Genomic DNA, 21,276 nt, shown 5'->3' with positions numbered 1-21,276 from the left:
TAGAATAGTTTCACACAATAGCATTTCCATGTTGCCTTCCTATTATTTTTTTAGATGGCTAGATCCACTTGTGCTTTTGGATGTCTTCGACTGATGGAGAGGCCTAATTACTCGGGACATCTATATGTTGTACAATCAGTAGCAATCGCCAAAGTCTTATCTTCTATCCTGACAATCTTTGGTCCTTGAAGCTCTTGCAGTTGTTCACCTCAATCCTAGCATTTTTCCTGTGGGTCTTCATTATAGGATGGAGAATCTACTTTGCGTTGTTGCTGATCTTGAATTCATTTTGTGCTCAGAATTCAAGTGTGTAAGGCTTCACAACATCCATAGTTTGCTGTGGCTTGTTGTACTGCTATATCCTTTGTGGTATAGTTCTATCATGCTTAATTGCAAGGTATAAATTGTTGCTTATATCAACCTGGAATCCCATTACATACATGGTGGTCATATGGATTTTGATATTCCCTCTTGGTCTGTCATCAGACATCAACTTATGCCTTTCTTTAAGAATTTGTTAATTTCTTTTCTGGAAATTCTTTGCTTTTTTTAATGCCAGTGTGAATTTCTATTTGTCATCTAATTCGCCAGAACATGCACACACTCTCACACACACAAATGCACATACACACACCCTACTCATAGACTCAACCAACCCCACATACACACAGATGCTCCTCACCTACCTACATACACATGCTGTGACTATGACCCTGAAAGTATTCCAGTCGAACCAATTCGATTAGCTCATAATCAGGTGACCACTATGTGTGTGTCCTATGGCAATCTTGGATTAGTGAAATTCTCATGCTTTATGCATGTAGCTATGGACGTGTTGGCACTGAAGGGCATTTAATTATCATCAACTTCCATATAAATTCTCTTCCAGTGAATTTTAGATCATGACTAAAAGCAATTCACATTTAACTCTGTGTTTGTTGTCTAGTTAAAGTAATTGCTAGTCTTTGTCACACAATTATTAGGAAGGGAATTGGTTGCTGAATAAATATTAAAATTCACTTGAGCATTTATCAACCGACCAGGCTCTCTTTGAATCCAGACCATTATAATTTCCCTACTTGCTCCGTTGAGATATTTTAAAGGCTTGACTGCAGTTATATTAATGGGTTTATGCGAATTGTAAATGTGTTCTGATTATCTTGATAGCTAGGACATCATGTGTGTATATTCAGGTTTTAGTTGGCTGTTTATGCTTATATCTTTTACATTGCATCATAAAATCTGTGTTTTGTGTAATTGTCCCCATCCATGTCCTGATAACAAAATTTATGACCACAGCACACTAGCCTGAGAGAATTGCAAACAAGAATGTGATAATAAATCATGTGCAGAATTCAGTAGAGGATTTCTACTCTCTTCTCTTGTTTACAACAGGGGTTGCAGTATCCTGCAACTTTTTTGTTTTGTTTTCAGATTGACCTAGTATACCTTATCATTAGGCTGATTCTGTTCAGATAGTATCTCAAACATTACAATGCTACTGTTGTATGTGTAGATCAACAGACAAGGAAAACACATTCAGAGTCTATGAGAGAAACATAGACCATAAATTAGACTGATGGAAAACTGATTACATAAGTGGGAGAGGGATCACTTACTTTCTTGTCATTCATTTATGCCCTTTTAGATTGTCTTCAGACCAATGCATAAATTTGTGCAGTGTTATGATAGCAATTGTCTGTCTGTTCTATCTAAACAGGATATATGAACATATTTATGGATTGATTACTAACTGTAAGTGTTTAGGGCAATGTTGATCGACTTACCTGATATCTATTTTTTTTGCAATAGCATCACCCCACAAAGAAATCATGTTCTTTTTGTCATTTTATACATTACAAACTGCTTAAAATTTATTGCTAATAGTTGTTGGTCCTTCACATCTTTGTCATTGTTTATATTTCTGACCTCTCTACTGTTCTCAATTTTATAGTCGCGACTTGGCCTTAATTCTTGGATTTTTTATTTCTAAACTGTGTATGCAATTCCATACTTTTCCTGTTAGTACATCTGATGCCTATTGGTTATGCTTAGTTTGGGTTTAGCTTTTAATATTTTTGAACTGTCGTTCTTTCCCTATTGGGTATGCTTGATTTGTTTGGGTTTAGGTTATAATATTTTTGAACTGTCGTTTTCGCACCAAGAATATATTTCTCTGAAGAGTGTCTTTGACAGCATAGGCAATCATGCATTTATAAACATTTCTTGCTAGTGGCTTATATATACATTTTTCCATTTACTTATTATGTGACCAACATAAGCAAGAAAGTTACAATGATAACAGAGACATGGCATATCTCCTTACTAGACATAGACAGTTTCCTTTTCTACTGCGAGATGATCTATTCTAACTTTCTTGTATGATTATAATAATCAACTTGCACATGTCATTTAGGCCAAGTACTGAAAAGATTTTAGATTTAGACTGCATTGTGCTCTGGACTTCTTTCTAACCTTCTCTAAGCTTCGATATAGGAAATTCCTCAAAATAGTTGCTTTGGATAGAAATTTTTGTATATCCATTTCTCTTGTCACGGTTGTCATTACTGATCTTAAAGGTGGGGCAGATGTACATTCAAGAATTTGCTTATGTCACAGAAGCATACTCCACTACCCTTAGAGGTTGGGTAGACATACAATCCATAGTTTGAGTTTCATTCTCCAAAAAAAGACTTTGTTACTAAATGGTTTCTGGTACTTTTTCTTTTCAACATTACATGTTTTGATGATGAAGCTTCCTTTTTAATTTTTTAATCCTTAATGTCTATGTCTTCCAACTTAAGCTTTGGTTATTTTTTGTGCAATTTCTTGAACAATGCTTGTGCTCACAGTCTGTCCAGCTCCTTAAAGGTTGACTGTTAAAGTTCAGAGTTCTGTCCTGAATGAAATTTGTAACAGTGTTCTTTGATAACAGACAAAGGTTGATGCTGGTGGACCAAGGCAGCCATGGCATGACTTGCACTGTAAAATAGATGGCCCTGCTGCGTATGATGTACTCACAAATTTTGAGCAACGATGGCGTAAAACAACAAGATGGCACGAGTTTGGACAACGCTTTAGGAAAGTTCATAAATGGCATGATGATGCATTGATCAAAATTGATCGTATCTCATGGATTCTTAGTCCCAAACAAGATGTTCCTGATGGTGATCCTCATTTATGGGTTACAAAGGAAGACGATCCAGATAGCTGGCACGTGCAGGTATGATGGGGGAATCCGTGATGTTGTAGGGTATCAATTGGGCATTGTTTTTAAATTTTAAGTGGTAACATAAATTTTATTCAACTGATTTGAGTTGCTGAATTTGATGTTATTCTTGTTAGGTTTTTCGGTCCATTGATTCTGGATCAGTGAAAGGCTTTCCTAAGAATACCAAAGAAGCAGAAAAAAAGGTATGGACAATCAACTAGTTGAACTTGGGCTTTTGGTCTCTGTTCATCTTCACAAAGTTTCAAGCACTTCGAAAATAGATTGCGAATTCTAGTTTAAAAAATTATCCTTGTCAAACTTTTGAGTGAACAGATCAATTTATGTAAAGCTATTAGTGTTTTAATTGATTGGTATTTGTTGCCACCATAGAAATTATATAAAATAAACAAATACTACTGAGGCTGTAAGTGATATGTTTTATTTTATTCTACAGAACCTTATCTGCAAGAAGAACATAGTTATAGACAAAAGCATTCACACGGCATATGTGAAAGCCATTCGATCTGCGCAGCACTTTATTTACATTGAAAACCAATATTTTTTGGGATCATCATACAACTGGCCCCAATACAGAAATGCAGGTGTATATCTTTACTCGGTGCACTGGTTTAGCATTACTATGTTTTGTCTCAAGGCTGTTTTATAAAAGGCATTTGTGGGAAAGCATTGATTGAAATCCAGAGCAATGATTTTTGCACCATTAACTGTGAGTGTAATTTTTCTGACCAACACAAGAAAATTTAATATGTATTAGCAACTTACCTAAATGTGTCAATAAAGCTATATTTATACACATTCTGAGAAAATTTTAATGACAGTGCCCTAATAGAACAAGTGTTGATTTGTTGGGCAAGATCCCTAGGCAGTGGCAGATAAAATTTTAAAGTTTTAAATTGGTGTACCATTTATTTGAGCAAGATGATCAGGTGTATCATATGAAATGATCTCCTTGAATTAAGTTGGGTCTTGGGAATAGCTTTGTCAACTGGGAAGCGGAAATGTATTATTTTCAAGACAAGATGCCAAAACATGAAAAACAGAGTCATCATTGGAAAAATCACTCAGTTCAAAACAGTTAAACAAACAGATAGACAGAGAAACTATCTTGATTTCTAAGACTGATGAGCGTAGGATTTCCTCTGCACTAGAGAAAGAAACTAATCATCAAAAAATCGCAGTTCACAGGAAAGAACTGTCTGTCTCCGACTCCTGAGTACTACCACTGCAGTCAAGAAATAAACAAACTGTCCAAATTTTTCTGTTTATAGTAAAATAGAATGCTTCTTTTAAGTTTAGTATTCACTCTGGACTGAAGTAGTACCTCAAAAGATTTTTGGGATTTGATTATTTCCAAAATGTTCATATGAACCCAAAAGAATTGATGGTGGATGTTCTTAGCTGGGCATTTGTTATTGTTCAAGCATTTTCCTCTCTCTCTCTCTCTTTCTCTCTGTGGCCACTTTCGCTCTCTTGTTGTCTCACTTTCACTTTCTCTCTCTTGCTCTTTCTCTCCTGCTATCCCTCTGTCTCACTCCCTCGCACTCTTTCACTTCCTTACTTTCTTCCTCCTCCCCTCTCTCCCAACCTAGAAGTATGAGAAAACCAATTTCAAAGCACATCAGAATTGCATATTTCTTCTTGTTAGCTGGGCCTTGATCACTGCTCGAAGATGAATGCAGGTCTCAATATCCGAAACATCATCCTATTCAGCTAAGCACCAGATATGAAATTTGCTTGGAAAGTCTTACTCTTAAATGATCCCATTGCTATATCAAATAATTCAATTTTCCTTGCTTAATTCCATGCATTACAACAAAGCCACTCCCCTTTCTGCAATAGAAAAATATTCTTAAATAAATTAAAAAGCAATTTAACCACATCACTCTGTGAATTCAGAATGGGGTAATTTTTGTTTTTTTTTTTTTTCTTCTGATTGGTGGAATAGGCTGAGCTGAAGTCTTCTTGGAATACCCAATTTTCAAACCATCCTTATAGCCCAAGGGCGGCAAACAGCTCAGGATTGTAAGGCTGATTACTATTTAAATTAGAAGAATTTGCCCCCATCATTTTGGTATCAGTTCCAGGTCTATCAAAAATATATTGTTTATTCTGGATGGTTGACCGTTGAACAACCGACATACCCTTCATTTTTCTTAATCTCACTTGTTCATTTTAAATATATTTTCATTTAGTATTTTTTTTTAACCCTTCCCAAACACAACACTATTTGTTTTGCTCATTCACATTCAGGTAAAAGTTCACATAATAGTACCTGATGTATGGTTGACCTATTTTCAGTCATTTGTTTATATCATGGTTACTAGGAGACCCGTCTCCTACACCTGGAGATGCGTCTCGGAGACCCCCAGTACCGGAGACACGTCTCTAGGTACCGGAGACGTCCCCAAAAATGTTTGGATGCAAAAGGTTTTGGTTGCCATCTCCAAAGTCCCCCAACCAACAATTGATGTCTCCCACCAAAAATATTGAGCATAAGGCATCATAAAACTCCTAAATCTTATCCTCTATCATCACCCCTTAAAAAATTGTTATTACTTATATCATATATGTTAGTAATTATAATGATAGCCACTATAGTTTTCCAATCAATTTGCTTAATTGCCTCTAGAAAGACTTGTCAATGATGTATAATTATTTCTTTATTAAACAACAATTAACGTCTCCAAGTACTCCCATCTCCTATTTTTGAAAATTAGCCATACCAGTACTAGTACCAGTCTCCAAAGTCTCCAAGTACCCCAGTCTCTTGATAACCTTGGTTTATATTAATACAATTTTTTTCTTGCTTTCTTGTTTTGTTCATCAAATAAAATCTTAAGGAAAATCTATCGTATGCTTGAACTAGAGAAAGTGTGTGACAATTTAATGTATTTCTTTTGCATCCTTGTTAGGCCATTATTGTAAGCCTACTTTTATGTATTTGTTACGTATCTTTTGATTGTCACTTCACTAATACAAGGTAAGTTATTTTTTATAATTTAATGGTTAGCAATAAGTTAAGATGTACACTAAATCAAATAAGGGCCTGGCAAGATCGTTAAGGCTATATACCCAATTCCTAGGCTCAAGAATTTTCAGTTAGGGCACATCGGCAGTGAATCGGGTTGGAAGTGAAAGTCGCCAAAAATTGGCAGGGTGCTTTCAAAATCTGTAATATCCCTTTCTAGATATTTACTAAAAACCCTTGATATAAAACTAGCAAATTTAAAATTGAATAGTAAACCAATATTTGATACAAATTTTAGAACGTTAATCAATTTATAACCAACAGATATGCATACGAGAAAACTCAGAAAAGTGTGTTTATTTCGTCCAATATTCAAAAGTACATATTTAAACCAGCAGTTAACACAAATAGTTGCCAAATAACGTTACTATATTATACAAAGCAATACATTAACATGCAACAATCCAAAATATCCAATCTTATAAATAGAAATAACAGTCAGATTGGCAATATAGATAAAATCTGTAAGAAGGCTAGGTTTGCGTCCAACCTCCAAAAGCTTGTTCAAGGGTTTGCGTCCTCGAAGAGATAACCAGTAACTGTTTCCAACTCCTAGATTAATATTTGTTTTAAATATTATAATTTTCATACCTCCCATGCAGAGCCTATTGTACCTTTATCACTTTTTCCCAATGTGATGCACACCCTTTTAGGCAATGTGGGATAAAACACCTTTTTTGTCCTTTAGTCACTTAAGTGAACATAATGCCTTTTTAAAATAAAGTGACAAGTTAAATGAACTTTTAAAGTCACTTAGTTAGTGAACCATATAATCATCAGGCATCAAAATAACTGATCAAATGAACTTGGATAAACACATGCAGTGGCTCGTTGGAAAGCTCTTGGCGAGACGCTTCCAAACCAACACTAAGATACCAAGAATTCTGAGCTTTGTTTATTTACCAAAAATAGTAATCATTCAGATAGCTTGCCAAAACTACTTTGATGGGTCTGAAACTAGATATGTCTAGGCCAAATCTCGAACTGAACCCCATAAAGAACTTTGTCGCCCTCGAAACATAGGCGAAGTGAGCTAGCAACATAGAATTATAATGTCCCAGAAAAATGGGACATTACAAAGCCTCCCTTCTCAAAGATTGCTTGCCCTCAAGCAATCCGCTCATACCTGCAGAAACCAAATGCCAGGATCCCATACTCACTTCGAGAAAGAGGTTCTACTCCTTAGTCGATGTACCTCGACATGCATCTTCCCAAACTTGGAATGATGAAATAGTACAATATGGATCAATGTGCCAAATAATTGAATGCCAGGATCCCAAGCCTCACCAAAAAGGGACACCAACTACCATGTGCTACTGCACTGTGTGCCAATTCCCTTAGAATGAATGCCTCACTCCATGAGTGACCCTGCGAGTCTCTACTGTCAAGTGAAGATGGGAGCTCAACAATATACCAATATCCACCCCAAGATGATAGCAACCAAACTCTCCACCTAGCTCCCCGATAAAAGGCAATACATAGGGATGCTCCACCTAGATCCCAAGTGAGAACTCGAGCGCTGTCTGAGATACCACTGATCAGCTCCTGTAATATCTGTACCACTGTACCACTGTACCACTACTGCAATATCTGTACCGATGACAATGACAGATTTGGCCAATCTGACTCCACCACCATATCACCCTGGTGAAAGCGGAGTAATCTTAATCTTTGGAACTTTGATGTGTCAGAAAGCTGAAACACACCGATCATTATCTTGTGATTGTGTAACAACACAACATAATCCACCAGATGTAAGATACTATTAACACTTGGATCCCTGATCACCCAATCAACATGATCCTGGGTAAAGGAAAGAGCGGTGGGTGAATCACCAACATCATGAATGCTAACACTGTCTTCAGTATACTGGTGGATAAAAATTGTAGACACGTCATGTGGAACGTAGGGTAGTGTATGTTCTCCCCATTCATCTGCAAATAACTCATTGACCCCTAAAGGCCAAATAGAATCAGCAAATATACTACTAATGTTCATAGGCAAATGACTAATAGTTGGAACATACTAACAAGAAAAATCACCAATCAACAAGTAGGTCATGGCCATCTCATAAGAATTGGGTGATAAATCTTTGGGTAAGCTAAAAAATCCCTCAGAGCATGGTAAGGATACATCTGAACTTCCTACTTCACCATAAGTACGTTCGCTTATGTCAAAGCCTTCGTAAAAGGAAGGTTCACCATTAATTGAGATCTCTGAATTATCCTCACTTGTTGTATCACTAACCATGTGCTCATGTGAAGATGTACAATTGCTGTCATAAAAATCAGAATTTTTAGACTCATCAACTTGCTAATCCATAGGATTTTTCTCATCATAGAAAGTCTTAGACGAGGAACACATGATTGAATTACATTGTTTGCCTTCACATCTACCCACTTTATGAATTTAATCAATGATTTGCATGATTTCTTGTGCCCTTGAACCACGGTTATCTTCTTCATAAGTGGCTGCTCCACTCGTTTGATTTTCAACTTTGTGAATGGAGTAATGTGTTAAGCTCAATTGAAGGCATAGCTCATCTACCTTACTCTCCTTGTGCTTTCCAAATTTTATTGCTAGATCTCTATCCATTAATGGTTGCAAGTAATCATATTTTATCATTTTCAAAGTTTTAAAAATAGTATGTAAAAGGGAACTTGTGACACCACATGCATTCCCATGTCTCTCTTCTATCAGAATCTTTCGCATGAGATCCTCAATCAAATTAGAAGAATCATCCATCCTTGTCAACACTCGGACAATCTTGTCTTCTTTGACCAAAAACATATCCAATAAGTCAAGGAGTGATAATGGTTTTTGACCATCTTCTTCGAACAAAGGCAGTTTGTTCTCCATAGAATCTTCTGATTTTTCATCACCTAGGGGAATAACATTTTCAGATATGTTCTTTAACTCAACGTGTGTTAGATCATCTATCCTACCAACATTGCGGTCCATTTGCTCCTCAAAATTTGACATAAATTCTAGCCTAGTATCACCATAAAATTCATCCAAGTTAATTTCCATGTCACCAAATAAGATGTTGGTGTTTTCCACGTCTAAATAAGATGGGGAGTTGCCAATGTTGGCGGTTTGGTCAACTCTTCTACATGGGCCATCCAAATGCTCATCAGAAAGACTAGTGTAAACAACTCCATAAGATACTTTTGTCCTCCAATTACCTCTTAGTAAACTTGTGTCATTATTAGTATTTTGCATATTATCATGCGAAGGTTGCTCTTCCTTTTTAATACTACTATCCAGTTGATTGATATCTTCCCTATGCAAATTTTGAATCTATTCTCTGCAAGGAGATCTCGAGCCAAATCATAGCATTTGTTTCTTATCATATTTGTCTTGTTTTGCAACTCTAGCTGAAAGTCCACATAATCAATGAAAGGAAATTCTTTTTGAAGCTTTGACGGGAATTTGTTATAATCATCGTACAGTCTCCTTACTTCAGTTATATCGAGTTGGAAGTCTTGTCCCACTTCCTCTGCCATGTAGCTTTTCATGTGCCTGAGATGGACCCAATCCTGTTTCATATGTTCTACCTATAGGCTTACTTTTGCAAACTGCACCATACTGGGAGTGACTAATGATTAACACATAGTGATGCCACTAGATTTTGTATCAGCTGGAGTTCTGTCCTCGTCTCAGCAACACTTCCAGCATTCACGTATTCTCCCAAATGCCGTCTGCAACCTATTACAAGCTGAACCCGACTGTTCTGCTTACTCCATATATTTCCTGCTAACCCATCCAACCAACCCTGTAGGTTATCCCTGTGTGTTGGCGGTAGGATATTGATCAGTTCTGGGCCAACCAGTATAATATTCTTACAAATTCTGTCTAAAGGTTTAAGAACTGGATTTAAGATATTTTGTCATACAGTTATTATGCATACATGTCTTGTGCAATATTACTGTTGCATCATCAAGTAAGTCTTAATCTTCAAATAACATTAATATATATATATATATATCAACTGCAGTTCTAAACCATATTTCAAATTCTAAACAACCAAGCACATAACCAATGTTTTTAGGCAAAGTGCTATATACAGATATTTTCAGTCTTTAATAAATCATTGACATAAAAAGCTTGAACGCAAGAAGTCTCAGTAATATTAAATATCTAAACACCAAACTTGTTGCGCTGCAGAAGGTCGGATTTATTATGTTCCAATGGCACTGCTAAAGGTAATCACACAACAATCAAGAGTGATTGTAGTTAAACTGCTCTCCCACATATTGACACGCCCTTTGTAGATGGTACCACTGATAAGCTGCCGCTACACTGAACCAAGTGCTGTGGAGGATGGTTGTAGTAGAATCACGTCAAAAATGAGTTTAGCCAAATATACTATCCGAACATGAGCTGAATACATTGCAGACAGGAAACTAATAACCACTGTGTATATGGACTCTCGTATTGAAGGTGACCCAAATCTCAGTTGCAATTAGTGAAGGAAAACATAGACTTAAGCAACTTACCTGCATTTTCTTGTATCGTATTGTAATGCCATCCAATCCTGATCTTAGGGGAGCAGGCATCTCTTGTATTCCACCTAACCAATCAACCATTCCTCATTTAAAAACTACTCTCCTTATATGTTGGCAGAATGGTGTTGAACTGCGCTAGGGCAGTGTCCCTTCCTGCGGTGACCCAGATTGTTATCGGAGAGTTTAGTATTACTTCCCTTCCCATGCATCCATCCTATCCGACTTGGTGACTATGATGCCACGATGTGCTCCTATGTTCATTCACGTGACTACTAGTATCCACGTGGGTCAAGGCAGTTCGACCTGTAGCTGAGGTGTCCGCATACTCTCTACCCGACTGGAGATATTCTCATGCCGCAGTTCTGTGTATGCCGTGTGGGATATACCCGCAAACCTTACTGTCTTCTGACTTCTCTGTCTCCTGCGTTCTTCTTGCTCTCACGTCACCTCCTAATTGTTTCCAGAACTTACAATGAACTACGGTGTCAACCATGCAAGATCTTTGTCCTTGACGTCTGAGATGAGACGTTTGTTCATGCTGAAAGGAGAGTGCCATTTGAGTAATGGTGGGGCAAATAAATGACGGCTCAGTCTGAGACCAAGTCGTGGTGACTTGACTTGTGGAGTGCCTTCCACGATTGGGATGATTCATGTGAACTATTTTTGCTGATAATCTCTCAATCCGAACACTAATTTACTTAGCTGACAAAGTTTCAGACTTCTCTAATAAATTTGAAAATGTATAATGTTTCATAACAATTCCACAGAACAATATAGCAATGATTCCAAAAAGATCAAAGCCCTCAGCTAACATAAACGATAAATAAGGGAAGAGTATAAATAAGCAACACTCCAGATTTTGTAGCTTGTCAGCACCAAGTTCTGCATACTAATGAGGAACACAGCGCCACGACAACCCCTGTGGACATCAAACCAACAAATGTTTCCAAAAATCTTCATGCTGCGATGAATAAAGCATGATTTGTTATTGCATGTTTACGAACTGATAACATTGTCTTGAATAGAGAAATCGCCACTGCATCATTCAACACAGATTCTCCAAACACTAAAGCATAAAGATTCGTATCACAACCTAGATACTATGCTGCCTCTGATTTGTTCATACACGTAAAATCCCCAATAGGATGGCAGGTTCGGAGCTCTGATACCACTCTAATATCCCTTTCTGGATATTTACTAAAAACCCTTGATATAAAACTAGCAAATTTAAAACCGAACAGTAAACCAATATTTGATATAAATTCTAGAACGTTAATCGATTTGTAACCAGCAGATATGCATACGAGAAAACCCAGAAAAGTGTGTTTATTTCCTCCAATATTCAGAAGTACATATTTAAACCAGCAATTAACACAAATAGTTGCCAAATATTGTTATTGTATTATAAAATAACACGCAACAATCTAGATAATCCAATCTTATAAACAAAAATAATAGTCAGATTGGCAATATAAATAAAACCTGTAAGAAGGCTAGGTTTGCGTCCAACCTCCAAAAGATTCTTCAAGGGTTTGCGTCCTCGAAGAAATAACCAGTAACTTTTTCCAGCTCCCAGATTAATATTTGTTTTAAATATTATAATCTTTATATCCCCCATGCGGAGCTTGTTATAGCTTTATCACTTTTTCCCAATGTGATGCACGCCCTTTTAGGCAATGTGGGATGAAACACCTTTTTTGTCCTTTAGTCAGTTAAGTGAACATAATACCTTTTTAAAATAAAGTGACAAATTAAATGAACTTTTAAAGTCACTTAGTCAGTAAACCATATAATCATCAGCCATCAAAGTAACTGACCAAATGAACTTGGATGCAATAGCTCGTTGGAAAGCTCTCGGCGAGACACTTCCAAACCAACATTGAGATACCAAGAATTCTGAGCTCTGTTTACTTACTAAAAATAGTAAGCATCCAGACAACCTGCCAAAACTACTCTGATGGGTCTGAAACTAGATATGTCTAGGCCAAATCTCGAACTGAACCCCATAAAGAACTTTTTCACCCCTGAAACATAGGTGAAGTGAGCTAGCAACACATAATTATAATGTCCCAGAAAAAGGGGACATTACAAAATCAATTCTGGTGAAATCTCCCAAACTAGAACTATATGAATTCATTTCATTTATAATCTCTTTGATGTGTATATTTTAAACATTGGGAAATCAATGGGGATTGACACAAGTAGGTTATGTGTTGGGCAAGAAATCCATGAAGGAATACTTCTTGAATGAAGAGCTTGTTTTATTTTTGTTGAAATGATGGTCATTGGCGTCATTAGATATGATGCAAAAGAATTTCTGCCATACTGTGTAATCAAGTGTTGTCTTTCCATTAGGCCTAAAATTATATTTTTTAGTTGCAACCAGTGTAACACAAGGACTTGCAACCCACCTCTCAAACCTTGAAGTACCCGTCCTTGAGACGTCCCCGCATTGGGTACTTGTGCACCCAAATACCCCCATCTCTACCATTCCGCAACCATGCTTCCGCTGGAATGGGTACTTGGGACTTCCATTTGAATTTTGTTTTTTGAATGTTACTATTGGGTATGTAATATGTTACTATGTTGAATGTTCAATTGTTCTAGTTCATATTGCATTTTTGATATGTTCGAGTATTTCAATAGGAAATGAAGACCATCAACAGGAAATTATATAGAACATTACCATCAAAATGCAAAGAAAGAAAGAGAGTATAAATGAAAAAAAGAAAAAGTAAGTATTAGAAAAAACTATAAATGAACGTCATCTATTATTAGAGTCAAAAACATCAGTGTAACATGGAACTCACACCTACCTCCCAAACCTTGAAGTACCCGTCCTCAAGATGTCCCTACATTGGGTACTTGCGCACCCAAGTACCCCCACCTTTGCCATTCCGTAACCATGCTTCCGCTGGATTGGGTACTTGGATTTCTATTTGAATTTTGTTTTTTGAATGTTACTATTGGGTATGTAATATGCTACTATGTTGAATGTTCAATTGTTATAGTTCATGTTGCAATTTTGATATGTTCAAGTATTTTAATTTGGTATGTTCTACTGAAACATCATTTCGTAACAAACATTTCAAGTTCTATATGTATACTATACAACACCCCTCCCTGCCCCATCCTCCCCTTGTCACCGTCCCCTGGCCGTCCCTACGGCGTCTAAAAAATGAGGCCTATTTTTTCCCCGTCTTGGAAACTCGCCTCGGCGTCCCCCCATCTTGATGTACCCCAGTAGTGGGGTTAATATTTGTTTGGTATGACTACTTGTAATATTTGTTTGATCTTTTTGTGTAATTTTTATTCCCTTGTATCTTTTATTATATACTTTGCTTCACTAAGCTATGGTCGTTTGCGTCTTATGCTAGGTGCTAACAATTTAATTCCTATGGAGCTAGCTTTAAAGACAGCTGATAAAATTAGAAAAAATGAAAGATTTGCGGTATATGTAGTCATACCAATGTGGCCAGAAGGTGTTCCAAACAGTGCAGCTGTACAAGAAATACTATTTTGGCAGGTAAGAGAACTGTTTAATGGGATGATTCAGATTCCCTCAGTACATCTTTTGTTTTGATCCAAAGTCACACTAAAAGTGAGAATATTCAGTATCTTATCATTCTCTGTAGAGTTATGTTCAGAAAGAGGTACTATAATTTTGTGGCAGTAACTTTTATCAGCCTTCAAAAGGGCAGCATCATGTGCTAGTCTAGCTTGAATCAGTATTGTGGTGTGTGCAAAGAACATCTTTCTGTTTGTAAAAAATGGAAAAGAAAAATATATTTCATCATGGTCATATGTGGCAAAGCCGCAAAAGTCCAAATGCTATTTCATTGGCACATTCCTAAGGTCTCAGAGGCAGAATCAATTGTATGGTGAGGCCATCATCCGCTTTGTCAACATTTCATCTAATCTCATTCTGAGAATTTCTCATTTTTTTTGCTAATAATGTTTTACTGAATATGATGATACGTACCTCAGTGTAGAACTTTATGTTTCGTCTGCTGTCATGAAATTATCTTTAGTATCAGAATTTTATTTTAGTACGAATTTTTTGTGGTATCTTCATTGTGAAGTTATTAAAACTTTATAATTCGGTCCACTCTTGGGCATGCCAAATAAATATAACATTTTCAGCAATGGAAAGAAACAAAGGTAAACGGAATACAAAATAAAAATTTAGAACTATAACATTTTGTCCACAATTTTATTGCCTTTCAACTGGAGCTGTTGTATACCCATGCAAAACATCTTTTCTGTTTAATGATTTAGTTTGTTGGAGTTTGTAATCTCGTGTAAGGTCTTCTAATGTTTTATTTTATGCATTTAGGCTAATTGCCTTATTTAAGGTGGGCCTCCTCTAGCAATGTTCCAGGTCAGCCTCCTTTGATAGGTATATTGGGTGGATATATATATATGCTTCTAAACCCTTCATTTTCTCATTGGTTTTTATAATGTGTTTAAGAGTTTACAGGCAGCATCACATGCTTTTGTCTCTTTTCACTCAGCTGAAGCTTTCTTGACACCGCTTTCTTCATCACGGAAAGCACACTTTCACTGCGCTGTACTGTAGATCCTTCTGCACCTTGCTCCTTCAGTCCCCCAAGTCTTTTTGGTGCACCCTCTTCCCTCGTTGCAGCCCCCTTCCCCCTCACTTTAGATCATAGCTCTTTGATCTTGCACACCTCCACCCTCTATGACATGCTTGGCTAGCGCTGCATTCTTATCATCCCCCCATTGCCATCTTTTCACCTTCACCAACATTCGTGGCACAATCAGATCCATCAAGTGTAGCAAGGCTGCAAATGAGGAAGGGTTCCAAGTGGAACTCTTCAAGCACAACAACATCACGGTTTTGGGCCCCTTCCCCAATGAGCTTTTCAATAGAGTGGCTTGCACAATTTTTCCCACCTTCTTGGTCTCAGCGTATTATCCATCCAATTCACAAGGCGAGCTCAACCTCAGATTCCAACTACTTATTGGTGGGCATACTTCCTCTAAATTGTGTGCCATGGTGATGCACAATGTAGAAGGCAAACTCATTGATTAATCATTGATTTTTTTGAGACCAGGTAATCACAGAATAAGCAGTTTTTTTAGAAGAACTCTCCCGTGTTTTACTGGCAGCATTAAAATATAAAAAAGGGCATAGTTAGCTAACATTTCTTGTTTCCAGCAACTTGAGTGAATAGAGGAGGAAAGTGAGCTTCCAAGCCCTTTCCTAGGTGATTGCAAAGTAGTGGAGGTGGAGTCGAGTGGATTTAAGGCCAGCCAGGACATACATCCAGGATGGAGAGCAAGTCGCACACATCGGCAGAGATATCGAGCGAGGAGGCACAATCACGCCCAACACAGGCTTATATTTCCAGGACTAGACCCTCTAGCTCCTCTCCCTTATTTGCTAGTAGAGATAGGAAAAGGAAGATGTAATTGTACTGATGTATCTACTCCTAGTTGCGTAGAAAGTTGAAACTATACTATTTTGCTTCCAGCCATCAACATTCTACACGAGAATGCGATTTTGTGCCCACTTTGTTTTTATATATATCTAAACTCAGCTTGTTTCTTTTGTGTTCTCATTAACTAACTCATTGGATGCATCATCTCATTGTATCGTGCAAAAAAATGCATTTTAAATTAAATTTAAGCTATTTTTTAAGTTTCAAGTTTTTAAAAAAATTGGCTGAATTTTTCCTGATTTTTTTCAAGGCTTAGCATTTTTTTGTTGAGGCTGAGTTTTCCAACTACATTATACGTTCTTCTTTCTTAGGAGTTGGAACAATGTCATAATCTTGCTAGAGGGCAGGTAGGCTTCCAACTCAATTTTCAGACCATGGACCACATATTGACTCTTAGAGCCATTAGTGAGGAGGCTTGACATTGCTTCTCGATGGTTTATTGCCACTATGTGGATTTCCGCAAAGCTTTTGACTTTGTACCCAAATAGGCCCTTTTCAGAGACTTCGTGAAATTGGTATCTCAAAGACTCTCTTGACTGCCATAATAAGACACTACGAGACAGTTGTTAGCTGTATTAGGATCCCTCAGGGGATGTCAAACTTTCTCCAGAGCACCGTAGGGGTGAAGTATAGCTGCCCTCTTTCCCGTACCTCATTTGGTCTCTACATTGACGAGTTTGAGGCCTTCCTTCAGGATCATTTTCTTCTAGAGGATGGGTTTGTTTGCACCACATTTTGATCTCTATTTTGCACTCGGTGGATGTTGTGGTCCTCATAGCCTCTTCCACCGAGGGCTTGTTGTGGCTTCTTGATGGCCTTGCCTCCTTTTGCGACTCATGGTAGCTAGCCGTGAAACTAGGCAAGACTAGGGTGGTGGTCTTCAATAGCCTGAAGACCTCTCATCTCCACTTCTTTTTCTAGGGTGCGAAGTGAAATTTCATCTTCATACACTTATCTAGGGGTCATATTCTTTGACCCTTGCTTCAACATGAGACCAACCATGCTGCCCCACATCAATAAAGCGTATGGTTCCGTGGCCCTTTTAGAGATAGTGTTTTGACATCACTTTTAGGACACCACGTCGAAGGTGGCTCTCTTGGACACCTTGATCAAATTGACTGTGCTTTATGGGTTAGTGGTTTGGGGACCCTCTCTTTTGGAGTCAGACTGGGCTTTGGTGGAGTAGGTCCAGACCCTTCTGCATAAGCGCATCAGATGTAATTAGTCTATGCTTCGGAGTATCGTCCTGGCTGAGTTTAGGGCCCATCCTTTTAGGCTCGGTACCATATTTGAATTGGTTTGGTTCCTTCATTGTCTTAGTTTCTTTGGAGACTCTTCTAAGGGACGTCATAGATACTCTTACTTGGCTTATTGCTAGTCGGAGGTGATTACAAGCACTGACCCCTCTGGTTGGGCATCTACCCTTTCTGGCTCAATGGGGATTCAGATTAACCTTCTCCCTCCTTTTCAATACTCTTTGGATGCACCTCCTTGTCTCCTCTTGTCTAGGTACGAGCTGAATAGGATGTGCATCTATAGGTACTATATATATCCTTACTACATGGGTCAACCCCCTTTGGTGTCTTTGTCTAAGGATGACCCTATATGCTGAGCAGTTTATTTTTATTCAGGATGGGATCATTGTGCATCCGTATCTTTCTTATCTATGGCTACATGCAAATTTGCATCTCCTTGGGTTCTTTGCATAGGCTCTGCATCCAGATGGACCACTTGATTGACATAGACAACTAGATCTGCCAACTCTATGACATGGGAGAGATTCAGACCAAGACACTTAATCTTTCCTTGCCCCATCTACTATGAGATCAGGGGGGGATTCCTCTGTGTGTTCAGAGAGATTTGATCTCCCGCCTTTAGATACACTGATCACTGATGTCTTGTACTATATCTCCAGGTGGCCATGAGACTTCAGGACCACACCCTATAGCATTGGATCCCTTTGAGGCAACACAATATCTAACCCATTGCCTCGCTCTTCACATTGGTTCCCCCGGCTCACGGTACCCAAGCGACTGCTTGGACCTCCCTCTTGGCATGTCAAATTAGTAAGGCCCTGCAGATGTTACACTCGACAACAATCTTCTTCTTCTAGTGGCACCCAAAGACTTTTGGGGGTTGTCTCTCGTCTCAGGGGTTACCCTTCGGTCCTTGATTTATTTTCTCTGGATATGTGCAACTAGCTTGTGGTGCTCTTATTTCTATTTTCGCCTCTTTTTTTGGTGTTTGTTCTCTTTCCCTAGAAACCCTTAGGTGTTTCGTTATAGTCTGGCCTTCTATTGTTTTTGGGCATTCTCTTGGACCCTCTTCGTGGTCTTTTGCTGGACATTTGTGTTGTGGGGTTTTCACACCATCGCCCCATTGCAAATGGGGACCCCCTTTTTGTATCTTGGTCTTGTCTTTTTGGCTTTAGTTCTTCAAAGGTCCCCTCTTTCTAATGAGAATTGGTAAAATTATCCAAGTTTGGAAAGTGTTGTCCATGTGGCTCCTAGAATGGAAACTATTTGCTTGTTTGAGAATTGAATGTCTTGACATACTATTTTTTAATTTACTATTTTTAGTAAATTTGCCTCTTGGATTGATCTTATTTTGACTTTGGAACAACTTACTAGTTTTAGTAAATTTCATTCCCTCTCAGATTGACCTTATTTTGACTTTGGGACAACTTACTATATTTAGAAAGTCTATTTTTGGCAAGTTTGTTTTGGCAACAAGTGAGCTCTGGTTGATAAAGAGACAAAAGGGTATCTTCTTCTATATCTAAACCAATGATCAAGTAAGACAGCCAATTAGAAAATGGTTAAGTCTGGAATCACCTATGAAATATCCAAAAGTGGAAAGGCATAAAAACATCAGGAAATATGGTTACTATAGAATTCTTTCATCATGGACAAAATCCATGACCACTCAAAAAGTCTTGGCTTAGAGAAAAATGGTTGTTGCAGAATTCTTCCATCATTGACAAAATCCATGATTACTAAAAAAATCCCGCCTTGGAGAAAAATGATTGTCATGAAATTCTTCCAACATGGACAAAATCCATGACCACTCAAAAAATCCCGCCTTGGAGAAAAATGGTTGTCGCAGAATCCTTCCATCATGGACAAAATCCATGATCACTCAAAAAATCCCGCCTTGGAGAAAAATGGTTGTTGCGGAATTCTTCCATCATGGACAAAATCCATGACCTCTCAAAAATTGGCTAAGTGTTAGAAATTCCTCCTTAATGGAAGAAAAAATGGCTTAGTGTTGGAAAATTCCTCTTCATGGAAGAAAAATGGCGAAGTGTTGGAAATTTCTCCTTCATGGAAGAAAAAATGGCGAAGTGTTGGAAATATCTCCTTCATGGAAGAAATAATGGCAAGTGTTGGAAATTTCTCCATGGCAAAATGAAAATGGCTAAGTTTTGGAAAATCTGTCATTCATGGAGTAAATTGCAAGGAGTAGATAAAATTTGGCTTAATATCTTTCCAGAGAGATAGAGAATATGTAATTGGTCTATATGTTTCATTTTGAATTTTTTTGCATGATTCTTATATTGCTTATTTCTATTTTGTAGGAGGAGAAAGCTCCAGTTCTAAAAATTGAAGAAAGATGTTCAAGTCTCAAATTCTAGTTCTAGCATCAAAGACATTCAAATACTGAGTGATCTAGTCCCGAACATTCAAAGTTCAATAATCAAGTTCAAATTCAAAAATACAAGAACATGGTGATGGAAGTTCAATATGAAGAAATTCTAAAGTGACATAATCATCAACAAGGGATTCCAATCCATTTCAGGGAGATAAATTTCTAAGCAAGTACATGGAAGACAAGAATGGTCGAGGAGAGATTTTCAGAAAAGTTAGTCAAAGTTGGATCTTAGTTATAAAATGATGCAGTTGGAAAGGACTCAAGCTTACATGGCCTCCAACATCATTTCATGGCATCCAATTATCTTTGATGAAGATTTAAGATCTCCAAGACAAACTTCTATGCATTCAAAGAATGGAATCAAGAACAATTTATTCAAGGAAGATTGAGTATTTATCGAGTAATGGACATGCATAGTGGATATTTATTGCACTCCACTCTTTTTCTGTGCAAGCATGCATAGTGGGAGTCTATTACTCACTATGGTAGTGGATTTCTTATTATATTAGTAGAGATTCCTTTTCTTTGCCTTAACCCTAATTAGGGTTGATGTGGCATGCTTTGGGCCATCGATTATTCTGATCATTAGAGCCATCTATTGTAATCGAGGACCTATATAAGCAAAGGAAGGATTTTTTGAGATTGTTGCTATGAGTTACTAAGATAATATAGTTTAAATTGAAGTGTGGTGAATACTTGATGTGTCTTGGTGCTTGCTTGTTCTCTCAAATTCCCTCAATTAGATTAAGTTTAACCTAGTTAAAGTGTTGTGATTGTAATGGACAATACGATGGTGTATTGATGAATTCCTTTGGTTCATACTATTGACGTTTTAGTGATTCTAAATCGTTGTGCAAAGTTAGCTTGAACCCATTTCATGCATATGATTAACTTTGATCATTCATATACATTGTTCTTTATGATGGTTTATGTGGTGGTGTGAACATCTTTGGCATAACCCTTGAAAATTGGACCAATTCACGTGTAGTTATAGTGTAACTTGGCGAAGCGAAGCTTGGTAAATTGAGGAATTTGTCCACCAGAGTACGATTTATTGTCATCACTACCCTTAGGATTAGAATAGAATTCCTGAACCCTATCCTATTTCATTTCTGCGTATTTTTTGAAAACCCACAAAGTACTTCATTGCAAAATCTTTAGATAACTCCCACATCCAATATGACTTGAAATGAATTTGAATAAACACACGTAAGGCCCCTTGTGATCATCAACAAATCACATCAACCACCGAGCTTATCCACTGTTAAACATGACGTTAAAGGAACCTTGAAGTCATTGTATGATCTTCCAGCAATCTTAGCATGCACGATACTTTATTCAAGAGAGGATAAGATATTTCGATATTTTGTTCTACTGTTTGGTGGGTCATAA

At 37.5% G+C, this 21,276-nt stretch overlaps 1 protein-coding gene across 1 annotated transcript in view; it reads left to right on the top strand.

The window, feature by feature from the left end:
• Nucleotides 1-21,276, top strand: part of PLDDELTA (phospholipase D delta) — a 165,814-nt gene that overhangs the window by 77,931 nt on the left and 66,607 nt on the right. Inside the window, exons 4-7 of the mRNA XM_089829533.1 lie at nt 2,936-3,223; nt 3,346-3,414; nt 3,666-3,813; nt 14,146-14,294. Coding sequence (XP_089685659.1) covers nt 2,936-3,223; nt 3,346-3,414; nt 3,666-3,813; nt 14,146-14,294 — 654 coding nt within the window. The remainder of the gene's footprint in view (nt 1-2,935; nt 3,224-3,345; nt 3,415-3,665; nt 3,814-14,145; nt 14,295-21,276) is intronic.

The sequence above is a fragment of the Cupressus sempervirens genome, chromosome 5, assembly GCF_028749045.1.
Source record: "Cupressus sempervirens isolate cs-2001-9-10 chromosome 5, ASM2874904v1, whole genome shotgun sequence".
NCBI lineage: Eukaryota > Viridiplantae > Streptophyta > Pinopsida > Cupressales > Cupressaceae > Cupressus > Cupressus sempervirens.
The sequence above is the reverse complement of the archived record's forward strand: the minus strand, read 5'-3'. Positions and strand labels throughout refer to the sequence as shown.